This window comes from Bubalus kerabau, chromosome 2 (assembly GCF_029407905.1).
Source record: "Bubalus kerabau isolate K-KA32 ecotype Philippines breed swamp buffalo chromosome 2, PCC_UOA_SB_1v2, whole genome shotgun sequence".
Lineage (NCBI taxonomy): Eukaryota > Metazoa > Chordata > Mammalia > Artiodactyla > Bovidae > Bubalus > Bubalus kerabau.
This window is the reverse complement of record NC_073625.1, coordinates 156578249-156592318: the sequence shown is the minus strand read 5'-3', so window position 1 is coordinate 156592318 and position 14070 is coordinate 156578249. Positions and strand designations below refer to the sequence as shown.

At 39.9% G+C, this 14070-nt stretch overlaps 1 protein-coding gene across 1 annotated transcript in view; it reads right to left on the bottom strand.

Moving 5' to 3' along the window:
- Positions 1-14070, bottom strand: part of VEPH1 (ventricular zone expressed PH domain containing 1) — a 258723-nt gene that overhangs the window by 19082 nt on the left and 225571 nt on the right. The window contains exon 11 of the mRNA XM_055569246.1: positions 3395-3512. Within this exon, the coding sequence (XP_055425221.1) occupies positions 3395-3512 (118 nt within the window). The remainder of the gene's footprint in view (positions 1-3394; positions 3513-14070) is intronic.

The following is a 14070-nucleotide window of genomic DNA, read 5'->3' as shown; positions in this document are numbered from 1 at the left end:
TAAGATGGAGCACATAGTTAGCATGATAAATGCTAGCAATTATAATTTTAGGACCTTTATACTATTCTAGTATTTAGTTTCCTCTGACTTCACACCCAACTGGATAAAATATATATTTTGTTGAATACCAAAACAGTAAACTTGTGTGAATTTCTGTGTGCTGATGGTGGAGCTGATGGGAAGATGACTGGGAGTTGATGGGGTGATGTGACCTCTACTCAAGGAGGGGAATGTCCTTAAAGTGACCATGGAAGCCAGCTGATTTGTTGTCAGTTTCTGAAGTCCCATAGTTTAGTCTATACATTATTAAGAAGGATTTCTATTTCAGGATGTCCTTCTCAGAAGTCTGAAATTTTCTAGTTGTCTCATGTTTTTGTTCCCCATTTATGGAGACACATTAAAAAAAAATATGGGAACAATGAATATTTGAGAACAAGGTACCTTTTGCCAATACCTTAAAAGAAAAACCCAAATGCAATTTCTTCAGCATTTTGTCTTAGACTCCAATTCTCTCTCTTTAGACCTCTTCCTCCTTGAGCCTGATAGGGCACCTGGGCCCTGCAGGAGTGCTAATCAAACCAGAACAGGAATAGGACTTAGGAGCTCAGACAGTCAGGGAAGTAGACTCTGATGTGCACACAATGACTTCTCTCAATGAGCAAAAAAGCACCAATCTCCATTTACCAGACTCAAAATGCACTGGGTATGATATAGTGATATATTTGATATTATTAACACATAATCACAATAGACCTGGAACATTTTAATATTCAAGTTGTATTTGACTTTTCTATTTCTAAATATTATTCATGCATTGACTCACTCAACAGGTATTTATTGCATGCTAAAAACAAGGAAGTATGCTAGATTTTTCTATATATGTCTGGCCCTAAATGGATTATGAACCCTTTTAGAGCAGAGACATTGTACCTTTTTCCTGTTTTATCTCAAGGTTTAGCCTGTCGAAGACATTCAACCAACACAGCAAACACGCACTTCATAAATGAAAAATGGGATGCAAGTTCTATGCTGCCTGTGCATAAACAAATAACAAAATATTTATTCCTATGTCTTGATCATCTTTAAACTTATAATTTAAGCAGAATACAAATGCAAATATACTTCCTATGATTAATATATGTCAGCAGTATTATGTCAGACCTTTCACTTGGATTAAACATATAATTTATATGCTACATAAAAATAAGAAAACTAGATCAACTTATAAAAACTTTTCAGGGAGTTTTTGGTGAAAATAGTAATTTAAAATAGGATTTCTCTGACCAAAATCCCTTTTCATAAAGCGAAAAGAAATAAGCAAAGAAATCTAAAAGTTTTAGGCGCCGAACATTTTGATTCAATATGTTCTGCTGTGAAATATTTGGCCTTGTTTGAATTTTTATTGCTATATGTTCTCAGTCTATATTTAACTGTGAGAAACACAAATAAGAACGAGTGAATGTGAAAAATGTTCTTTTTAAGTCATGGCAGTGAATTTGAGAAAACATATATTAAAGGAACACTTTGTGGTTTTAACTTGCAGCCCCTTTCCTGAGCCTCCCTTGGTCAGATATGATTTAATGTTTATTGAACTAAGGACTCAGCTTACTTGGAATGAAATTCTTAAGGGCCCCTCAGAACCACCTCAGATAAGTCCCTTACTTCACCATGATCTCAAATAAGGTTTCTTTTATGCTCTCTTTTTCACAGGTGAAATAAGGTCTAATTAGAAAGTTTCATAATGGGGACATTCAATTCATCAATTCTTTCTTTGCTCAAATTAAGTTTTTAAAAATCAGTGTGTTCACTCTGGCATCAACTCAATCTCAGTCTGTAATCAGCCAACAATCTGTGCCTCATGAAGGCTGCCATCTTAACTGCCAGTTTCTTCCACCCATACTGTCTCTGTGGGATAATACATTCTATCTGGTGCCTCTGCATGAGGTCCTCAAATTTCCATCTGGCCAAAATAAACACTTCTTTTTCAGTTCAGTCTCAACTTCTTGGCTCAGCAACAGGACAGACTTGCCACAATGGATGATCTTTAAGATGCACAAAATCCCAATTCAAGGAATGGGTACAGATGGTATGACCAACGGCTCTCTAGAGGATGGCTCTTCTACAAAGTGGTTTGTGTCCAGCAGTGTTTCAACACCATTCTCTTGGTCTACACTTCAGTTCCTGAGCCATGTCAATGTTGAGAACTCTATCACATTGATGGTAAAATATTCCATTCCCAAGGGCAGCATAACTCTGTGAAGATTAGACTTTTTATCAACCTATGTCCACTGGTTAAATTGGGGCAAGTGTAACCAGGAGAGAGCATGGAGAAATGGTTAAGTGCATGGGCTCTGGGGTCAGACTGGGTTCAATCCAGTCACTGTTAACTTATTACCTGTGTGACCTCAGGCAGTTCCCAGATCCCTCTGTGCCTCAGTTGCCCCATCAGTAAGATAGATAAGTGCTTTAGTCGTGTCCAACTCTGTGCGACCCCATAGACGGCAGCCCATCAGGCTCCCCTGTCCCTGGGATTCTCCAGGCATGAACACTGGAGTGGGTTGCCATTTCCTTCTCCAATGCATGAAAGTGAAAAGTGAAAGTGAAGTCGCTCAGTTGTGTCCAACTCTTAGCAACCCCATGGACTGTAGCCTACCAGGCTCCTCCGTCCATGGGATTTTCCAGGTGAGAGTACTGGAGTGGGGTGCCATCAGTAAAATGGAGATAATATTAGTACTAGCCTTATGAGATTATTGTGAAGGTTAAATGAGATACTTGACATGTTTAGTGTAGGGCTTGGCACATATTGACTAACAATAATTATTTTTAGGTAAGTCAGTAGACCAAGTTCCTTGTGCAGCATAAAGGAAGGTGAAGGGTAAATAACCAGATATGAAATTATTTCTCAAATAATTCCTTACTCTTTAAGTGTCTCATTTTTCACCCAGCTCAATCATCAAGCAAAAATATTAAGGGAGATGAGGAGGTCTGTGAAACCACTCACTCTTTTAAGTATGGTCTCATTTCTTTGGGGTTCTTGACAGGATGTTTGTTTTTCTCTAACCCTCAGGGTCACTGCAGTTGAAATGAAGAATGTTATTGGGGTAAGATGGCCAGTATCACTTTCTTGACAGCCATATAGATGTGGGCATTGTTTTCTTGTTCATTTTTGGTTTATGTTTCTCTCTGTTCCAACATCTTCCCTTTTCCTCACTCCCACTTTGGTGAGATACCTTTGTCAGCACAAAGCAGAGGCAGTCAGGCACACATCTACGCATTATTCCAACTTAGGATGCTTATGAAAGAAGAAAGCCAACCAGGGTGGGGTTCCTGCAACCCTGGCAACCCCAGGGGCACACGTGGTTCTCAGCAGCCGGGGGAGGGAGGGGTCTCTCACCGGTTGCTCTCTCAGGGTTGTTGCACATGAAGCACTGCCACGCTCCTGCTGCTTCACTGAAGCCAAACACGTCGAAGAACCTCACTTCTTCCAGATGGAGCTGAACCTGGTCCAGATCCTGTTTCAGGAACACAAAGCACAAAGAACAGGAGTGTGTCTGCCTGCCACACAGCACCCTGAGACTGGGCAAATGGGATGTGGACACAGGACAGCCAGGGCTCAGATTCAGTGATTATGACAAGAAGGGAGCATGGAGAAAACCTCTCATGGCCCATCTTAGAAAAGAGCAGCTAGTTCAAACTCTTCTAAGAGAGTTCTTACTCTTAAACACAGAGGGTGGCCAGCATGGGCCCCAGGGCTGCTCTTTGAGGGAGTGCCAAGTCAGAGCCTGAAGTGGCCCAGAATTTTCATGCATCTAACCACAGCTCAAGAATTTCTAAAAAGCTGGGATATTCGAGTGGCAATGCTGTCGAAATGAATGCTTCTGGGGCTTTGTCTTTTATTTACACTTTACATGGAATTGAGAATCAATTATCCATATCAAAAAAATTATTTTTATTAGGTTGGCTTCACAGGGGGCTGATGGAAATGTGCAGGGGTGTTTAATCCCTTAGCCCTTGGCTCCAGTCCTGTTTTAGTTTCATACTTTATCTTAAAATTGGATGTAAACTTTGCATTTTCTAGTCCATAATATGGCTGCATTGGTTTTAATGGAAAATAATGCCCTTATCTGTAAATTAATTAACTTTTCCCCTCTAAATGGTTGAGTAGAACTGACACATTGAGAAGACCACCCTGTTTTATGTGCCCTGTGGCATCCTGCCAAAGTGTTCCTATTTAAGAGGCACAGGAGAGAGGTTCCATTACACTGTAAATGGATGGAAAACTATTAGCCTAACCAAATTAAATAGCTCTACTGTCCTCCCGAGGCTCTCCTATTATGTAAATGCCTTGTAGCCTCTGCTATAGGGTGGCCAGAACTGCACTCTTACAAAGTTGCTTTCCTAAGTGGGATTTATTGTCTTTGCTGGCCTCGCACATGCCCAGTTGACTTATCTGTTTGACTTCTATTGAGCTGTGATTGTATTTCCTTTCCTCTGGTCCACACTCTCATCTTGTACCCATAGTAACAGCTCTCAGCATGCCCAAGAGCTAGGGGATGGAGGCACTGGTAGCACTGCTTATGGTAGATCTAAAATAGGGAAGACCCTGTAGCTCTCAGGTCTGCTTTTCTTGACACAGGAAAGAGGTATGCTGAACTCAGCTCCTTGAGAGCAGAAACACGTCTACTGTGTTCACAAGTTGTATCCCCAGCATGTAGTCCAACATCAAGAATGGATGAACATCACTGGTTTGCAGGCCTTGTGCAAAGTTTCTCAATGAGCTATATAAACAGTATTATGAAAATTTAAAGGGGATTTGTTCTGTAGAACATTTACATTCACTGGGACAAAACCCAATGAAGGCAGGGACTTTGTTTTATTGGCTGCTATAATGTTAGCACTAAAGACATGCAAGCATTAAGTAAATATTTGTGGGATAATGAAAAGCATAAACTGGGACTAGAAATGAGTGCCTCTCAGCACCCTTTATTAAGACTGCTATGGTTTGTGCTCTGGAACTGGACATGTTGCTGGCTCACAATGCTGAATACAGCTTTTTGAGTTGTTAACCTTTAATATCATATTTTAGGTATTCCAACAGGCACTGTTTATAAAGCCATGTTTTTAAAGAATGATTTTGAATGTGTTCAATAGAAAAAAAGGTGGTTTTCTTAAAAAGTGTATTTCCAAGATAAAGACTGAAGAAGCACCTGGGAGTCTTACAGGTTTCAAAGGATGAAATGCATATTAAAATTTATGGGGAAAAAGCAGATGTTCATAAATATCAGTTTCAAAACTGCGAAGTCTCTGAAGTCTATACTTGGCCATTGGTATGCATATCGTTTCTCTCTTTCCCACACAATTAAGGATCAATTTTTCATTCACCACAAGCACTTCTAGCAAACAAAGTACTTAAAATAATACTTCAGGGTTCCTTTATTTGTCCTGTTGTGAGACCAGAAATATCCCAGGTTGTTGCTCATAATTCACATTTGTCTTGGCAAAAAGTTACTTTCAAAGTTTAAGACAGATGGCAAGTAACATCCCAGTGTTCAAGTTCTCAAGTCAAAAGCAAATTTTTTCAGAGGATTTAAGTGTTGTGCAAAGGAGACTGAGTGAAGAAGGTAGATGGTAATTCTATGAACTGCTGAAGTTGGTAGTAACAGTCAACTTTGAATAGACAGACAAATGAAACACAGGTAATTCCAAATATTGGTGGAAAATCAAAGCAAAATAAATCACAAAACAAGCAAACACAAGCCATTCAACTAGAGATACCTAAATTTTTGGAATTTTGATTTCTTAAGTGTGATCAAGGTCATTATTTCTCTCTCCTACTTATTTTCTTTATCCTCCTGTGTCCTATAGCTTCCCCAGGCCTTGCCTAGGATTTATGATGTGCTAAGTGGGCTTCTCTGGTAGTTAAGACCCTAAAGAATCCACCTGCAATGTGGAAGACCTAGGTTCAATCCCTGAGTTTGGAAGATTCCCCTGGAGGAGGGCATGGCAACCCATTCCAGTACTTTTGCCGGGAGAACCTCATGGATAGAGGAGCCTGGTGGGCTACAGTCCATGGGGTTGCAAAGAATCGGACACGACTGAGTGGCTAAGCACAGCACAGCAAGGTGCTTCAGTTGTGTCCGACCAACTCTTTGAGATCCTGTGGACTATAGCCTGCCAAGCTGCTCTGTCCATGGGATTTTCCAGGCAATACAGGAGTGGGTTGCCATTTCCTTCTCCAGGGGATCTTCCCAACCAAGGGATTGAACCCGCATCTCTTATGTCTCCTGCATTGGTAGGTGAGTTCTTTACCGCTGGTGCCGCCTGGGAAGCCCAGGATTTGCTATATGGCTTCTTCTTCTTCTTTTTTTTTTTTTAAAGACAAGAGATCCAAAATTGATTTGTTTAAAGAATTGCAACCTTCATTTAAGCAACTAGCCTCTAGAAGAGTAATTTTATATCAAGATAGGGTCACTCCTTGAATATTTCCATTCAATGGCATTGGACACACCCTAGGGTGACCTTTTAATAATTCCCATCTCCTGGTGTTCATCTCTTTGTATAACCCCTTTCTCTTAAGTGTGGGAAAGACCTGTAACTTGTTTTTAACCAAGAATATGGCAACGGTGATAGGATATTAATCTCGTGATTATATTATTATGTATCCCTGCTCACCTTCTCCCTCAACACACACACACACACACAAAACCAATCTTGCCAGCAAATGCATAGAGAAACTCCCTGCTGGCCTTGAAGATGAAAGCTGTCACGTTGTGAACTGTCTATGGAGAGGGCCATGTGGCTGGGAATTGTGGGTGGCTGCTAGGACCTAGTGGCAGCCTTCAGGCAACAGCCAGTAACAGAGCCAGTCCTTTAGTCCTATGACCCTCCACCAAATTTCTCCCAGAACCCTGAGCAAGCCTGAAAGCTGACCCTTTCCATTAGATGAGAAACACAGCTCCCCGAGTGAGAACACAGCCTGGTCAATACCTTGATTGCAGCCTTGTGAGACCATGAGTGGAGGACCCAGCAACGCCACAAGCAGACTCCTGATGTTGTTTTAAGCTGCTAGGTTTGTGGTAATTTGTTATGCAGTTTTGGGCATCAATACCTAGACTACATTGTGAAGAAGAGGAGAAGGTGACACTCTTGGCCAATATTCAATGAAAATGATGCTTCTACTTAGAGTGGTCACATTCTTTCAAGTACACCCCAGATCAGGCCTCAATAAAACTCAAAGAATATTGAAGTCTGTATTATTTCTGTTTACTTAAATAAAAAGATACATAATCATAGTAAACATGCACGAAGAAGGATTTTCTTGATAATCATTGTCTAATTCAAGAGGGATAAAAGCCTATGAAGGGAAAAATGATGTTTCTGAACAGCTGATTAAGCAAATATTTCTCCAGGTTTAGGGAAAGAAAAACTTAATGGGAGTAGGAATTTGGAAAACTATATAAAAAGTCTTTTGTGAAGCTCCCTAGAGGAAAACTACACCAGCCAGTTTGAAAAGATGAGTGGATATTTACAACATCGTTTTGATGACAGTGACAGCATGAGTTAATGCCATGGATTCTGTAAAAGTGCAAAGTGGCCTCTCCATCTTAGAATGTGGTCTATGTACTGTGAGAGGGGATTGGGAAACAATTTTCCAGAAATCAGTGAAAGCATACATCTGGAAGAACTTTGGGTTCTGGCACATTTAAATTCTGTTCTAACAGTATTTTTGCACAGATACAAAACATAGGATTGCCTCATGTGCTCCGTGTGCTTATGGTTAATAGGATCAACTCTTGGCACATACTTTAAGCATGTTTTAAGAAATGTAAAGAGTTATTTTTAAAACAAACTTCAATATTTTCACATGATAGTAATGCTTTTTGTCTTTATGGTTATTTCTATTGTACATGTTCTAACTATATGGAGTTTGGGGTGTGAAATAAACTTATTGAGGGAAGAAAATGAATGATTCACCTCTATATTGTTCATCTTTTTGTTACTTATGTTGTCCTACATTCTGTAGGCAAACTGTCTTGTAAGAAACACCGTATGTTGAATGAACAAACTAGCAAAAGAGACACTAAAGAATATTTATGCTCTAATTTTAAAAATTTATTTCAATTTCTGAGAAACATCTCTGTTGAATTCAAGTCAAATCCCTTAGTATTAAGAGCACCTGTTGTCAGGAACCAAGGATATATAGATGTAAGAGACATAGCCCTGTATGCCAAGGACATAAGGTAATCCATTGGGTTCACAGTACCTCTCACAGAGGGAAACTGGAACGCACCTTTATTCGTGTTTGGATGAGGTTATTATTAATCTTCTGATGTGACTTTTTTGGCTCTCAACTGGATTAAAGCACCTTAACAAGAAGACTGATTTCTACATTGTTTTGTAGTTTCTGAAATTAATTAGTATAGCACTTTGCCTATAGGAGCTATTCAATGAATTTTTCTAAATTTTTGTTAGTTAAGAAACATATCAACAGTAGCATTTAGATTTTCAATTTTCATGTCTATTCAGCATGACCATTAAGCCCTTTTAGAAATACTTATTTTAAAAATAAGTATTATTTTTATTATCTCTATGCATATTAAAAGACACTTGGTCCTTGAAGAAAAGCTATGACAAACCTAGACTGTGTATTTATAAAAAGAGACATCAATTTGCCAACAAAGGTCTGTCTAGTCAAAAATGTGGTTTTTCCAGTCATGTATGGATGAGAGTTGGACCATAAACAAGGCTGAGTGTGGAAGAACTGATGCTTTCAAACTGTGGTGTTGGAGAAAACTCTTGAGAATCACCTGGACAGCAAGGAGATCAAACCAGTCAATCCTAAATGAAATCAACCCTGAGTATTGATTGGAAGGACTGATGCTGAAGCTAAAGCTCCAATACTTTGGCCAGCTGATGCAAAGAGCCAACTCATTGGAAGACTCTCTTGCTGGGAAAGATTGAGGGCAGGAGGAGAAGGGAGTGACAGGAGGAGGAGGTGGTTGGATGGCATCACCAACTCAATGGACATGAGTTTGAGCAAACTCTGGGAGATAGTGAAGGACATGGAAGCCTGGCATGCTGTAGTACAATGGGTCTCAAAGAGTGGGAGATGACTGAGTGACTGAACAACAACTATGCATATTATAGGAATTCATTTTATCTAATATTATAAAACAAGCTTTTAGAATAAAATGTAGTAACTGAAGGAGAATGCCTGAATCCATCAATATTGCATGTTGACTGCTTGTTTTCAAGACCTTCAGCTTTTCTGGATCTCCAGTTCTCAGGAGGTATTGGCATCAGGAATCCCTGGGAAAACTGTTACAAACATCAGATACAGGTCTGCCTCTGAAACTTAACCTTATAAGTCTGAGTTTGGGCCTGGTAACGTGCATTTCTAAACAAGCTCCGCAAGTTATTCTGACGTGCACTGACTGGGAAATTAATCCTACACCCCTGGGAATAGATGCAAGGATGGCTGATTCATCTCCATTAATTGGTATTTGAGGAATTTGTCAATCCTCATATGCATATGTTCATACTTTTCCACAATACTTTGGTTTCATATGACAAAATACACAATCTGGTTGCAAGAGTAAAAATTTCATTCCTGATAATCAGAGACTTTTTTATTCCAAATTTTGCAATATGGAAGGAAGAGTTGAGGCATGAATGCTGAACTTGTTGGGACTCATTTGAGACTTGGCAGGAGGTTGCATGCATGGGGAGGGAGGTGTGCAATGTCTGGAACACAGACTGAGCAGAGGCAGCAAGGGTGCTGACCTTGAAGAGCTCATAGTGTGTTCCAGTATTCCACATGGATGTCCCATATGTGCTATGTCCCATCGTCTCTCCTTTTTTCACCCCCGATTAGGAAAAGAACTCTAAGTACACATGAGTATTTGAGGTCAAAGTGGCAAGCTTTTTCCTATTACTATAGATCATGAAACAGACTTGACTTTCTTCTTATTTTTTGAATCCCAGAGTGTTGGGAAGAACTGAACTGTTTCCTAGCAAGTAGTGACAGTTGTATGGTTCTGGCTTAAAGTGGCTGGAAGAAAGCATTCATGTTTGATTTATTTAAGAGAGTTTTTTTTTTTTTTTTTTTTTTTAAAGAATTCTTTCATTCAAGAACCAATAAATATGATAGGATATTTGTTTTGATTCAAAAAGTCAAATTTTCACACTCATCTAATGACTGTAAAAAGTGATTTTTTTTTAAACTACAGAAAGATGGCAGTAAACATGACAAGAGTTTAAATAAAGTAAACTTTTATAGAAAAGTAAATATAAGCATATGGACTGAGTCAAAATAAAGGTGGCAAACTGGGTGAAGAGGCTTCATAAATGTTTGATAAACCCATAATTAATTTATTTAAGGATCCAATTTCTTTTAAACTTTAGTCCATTAAAGGCAAAGTATCTGTTACCAGAGTGAAAGCAAGGGCAAAAGACTACGACTGTTCAAGTGTCAAGAAAACGTTGGCATATCTAGAGTGTCAGAGCGAACGTAATCACTAGAACTATTATCAATGACAGCCCACTTTCCCACGGAATCTCCTTTCATACTGGAAAGCAAAAAATTACAGTTATTTACTTTTTTTTCCTAATCAATGGTTGCCACCTGTATTTAACGACTACTTACTGAGCATCTAGGACTACTATGTATTACTATGTGGTACCAGACCACAGAGGGTGCTGATGTGGAAAAACTCATTGGGCAGGCTTTCTTTTTCCTCATTTGGAATCCGTTAGTGAGATAACTGGAGAAGGTAATGGCAACCCATGCCAGTACTCTTGCCTGGAAAATCAAATGGGTGGAGGAGCCTGGTAGGCTGCAGTCCATGGGTTTGCTAAGGGTCGGACACAACTGAGTGACTTCACTTCCACTTTTCACTTTCATGCATTGGAGGAGGAAATGGCAACCTACTCCAGTGTTCTTGCCTGGAGAATCCCAGGGATGGGGGAGCCTGGTGGGCTGCCGTCTGTGGGGTCACACAGAGTCGGACACGACTGAAGTGACTTAGCAGCAGCAGTGAGATAACCATACTCCTCAGCTCTGTATGTTATTTTGTTGGGGCACGAGGTCCTTCTGTCGTCTTAATTTTCCTCCTTCAAGGACTTCCTTGGTGGTCCAGTGGCTAAGACTGTGTTTCCAATGCAAGGGACCTGAGTTTGATCCCTGGTCAGGAAACTAGATTCTACATGACACAGCTAAGACCCAGTGCAATCAAATAAACAAATACATTAAAAAAAAATTTCCTCCTTTATCCCTGATACTCTCTCATTCTTAGACTGCTACTCCCTCCTCCACTTTATAGAAGTTCTCACTCTTGGGAGTTTGATATATGTCTTTAAATAGATATGTATTCCTGAAAAATAGGTAGCGATGTTTAAGGTATTTGACATTTTCACAAACACATTATGCTGTAGACTACATTCTATTTTTCATTTGCTTCACTCAAGATCTCTACATGGTTTGTATGTGTATTTAGTTTGTTGCCTCTACTGCTGCAATGTGATTTCCTAGTACATCTTCACCATCCTCCACATTTTATCTCACCATTCTCCTAGGAATGGGCATCAAGGGTGCCTCTATCTCTGCACCTAGACAGACCATGCAGTAATGAATATTCTCATCATACCTGCCTCCTTGTGGACATGAGCAAGAATTTTTATGAGGTAATCGTTTAGGAGTGAAATTGCTGGATTATAGGGCATATGTAAGAATACAGAGAAAACATTTTTATGGTTCTGCACAGTTTGGGCTTTCTGAGAAAATTTTTACTGAAACTTAGGACCTGGGCTAAAAGGACAAGCTTCAGAAGTTAATTCATAACTAATCAGAAAGTGAAAGACTATCCAGAGAGACTTATCTTCCCAGACATATGTGTATGTTCACATTTCAAGGTGGGGATAAGACCCAGGATTTGGAGACATTCCCGGTTTATCAAGCTGGAGACACAAGTCTCACTCTACTGGAACAATTTATCTTCATTCCAAAAGGTAAGAGTAAGAACCCAGAATCCTTTCCAAGGAGCAAAGATTTTTCTCTCTTTCTTTCAGAAGAGTGGAGGTGCTGTTCCTCTCTTATACAAATATCCAGATTAATATTTTCAGGTTCTTTACCTACAATACCCTGGTAGCTCAGACAGTAAAGAATCTGCCTGCAATGCAGGAGGCTTGAGTTTGATCCTTGGTTTGGGAAGATCCCCTGGAAAAGGAAATGGCAACCCACTGCAGTATTCTTGCCTGGAGAATCCCATAGACAGAGGAGCCTGGTGAGCTACAGTCCATGGAGTCGCAAAGAGTTGGACATGACTCAGTGACTAATATTTTCCTTTCCTTTTACCTATAATACAGACCCTGCTATGTGTAGGATGACTTTTGGTTTTCATCATGTTGCATGAGGGTAAAAAACGGAGGCAAAGGAGAACCTGTGAGGTTATTTGCTATAAATAATAATCTCTGCTCCACAAACCTTGTTTTCACGAGATATTAAAAAGTTAACGTTATACATATCTTTAATTTCACTAGGTTCTGATAAACTGCTCTTCAGGTTGGCTGTCCCGTTTACATTCCCACCAGCACAGTATGAAGAATTCCTTTTCCACATCACAATGGAAGGTCTTTCTACACTCTGAAGTTTTTTGAGAAATTACCATCCAACAGCCCTTTCTCATGCATGAAATAGGCCATGCTTGTGGTGACCACAGTCATCATGGTTTGATTGCAAAAGGGGCTGGCATAGTCTCCAGTAACTTCTTAAACCACTGCTTCTTAAACCATAGGGAAAATCAACCACACTTCTGCAGAAAACACTGTATTTTTCTCTATCTTTACATGCTGCTGTCATCGAAGGCATTCCACTTTCTGGGGATCAGATCACCCTTTCTAGGTACAATTATTTTAATAGGCTAAATGCATATCAGAGAATGAGATGGTTGGATGGCATCACCGACTCAGTGGACATGAGTCTGACCAAGCTCTGGGAGATGGTGAAGGACAGGGAAGCCTGGTGTGCTGTAGTCCATGGAGTCGCAGAGTCAGACACAACTTAGCAACGGAACAACAACAATGCATATCGACATTTGACCAGGGTCTAGTTTTACTTTAAGAATGATCATTTTGTTGATATGTTTACTACTTGGGGGCTTCCCTTGTGGCTCAGCTGGTAGAGAATCTGCCTGCAATGCAAGAGACCTGGGTTCAATCCCTGGGTTGGGAAGATCCCTTGGAGAAGGGAAAGGCTACCCACTCCAGTATTCTGGCCTAGAGAATTCCATGGACAGTCCATGGAGTCACAAAGAGTCGGACACGATTGAGTGACTTTCACTTTTATTTTCACTTTACTACTTGGAGCAGTGATGAAAGAGATAAAACTGACTCTATCATGGACTTAATGAGAAGGCATTGCTTCCCATGATATGGAAACTTTAGATGTCTCCGTTTGTCTTTCAACAGATACAGCACAGTGCTAAGCATTGGTGAAGTAGTAGAGATCAAGGCAGCCATGATAAGTTGAACTACCCAGTTGAATTATCCCTCAGTAGAGAAAGGGATAAAGCAAACTCTGGTCTCTTTACACAATGAAAAATTCCACAGATGTTAAAAGGAATGAGCTAGATCTACATGTATGAACAGATATAGTTTCAAGACATAAATAACATATTGCAAAAGATAAATGCATATGGTAAAATTAAAAAACAATGTGCTTAGTTGTATCCAACTCTTTGCAACTCTATGGACTGTAGCCTGCCAGGCTCCTCTGTCCGTGGGATTCTTCCAGCAAGAATACTGGAGTGGATTGCCATTCCCTTCTCCAGAGGATCTTCCTAACGTGTGGATCGAACCCTGGTCTCCTGCACTGCAGGTGTCTTCTTTACCATCTGAGGCACCATGGAATTAATACACACAAACCTCAGGAGAGTATTTGCAGTATTTCCTTTTCATAAAGGAAAATATTTAAAGTAAATATGGAAGGAAATGCAAACATCTCTTCTATCTTGTGGTGGGAATGGATATCATCTTTCTGTGTTTCCCTGAATGTCAATTATTTCATAACTTAAT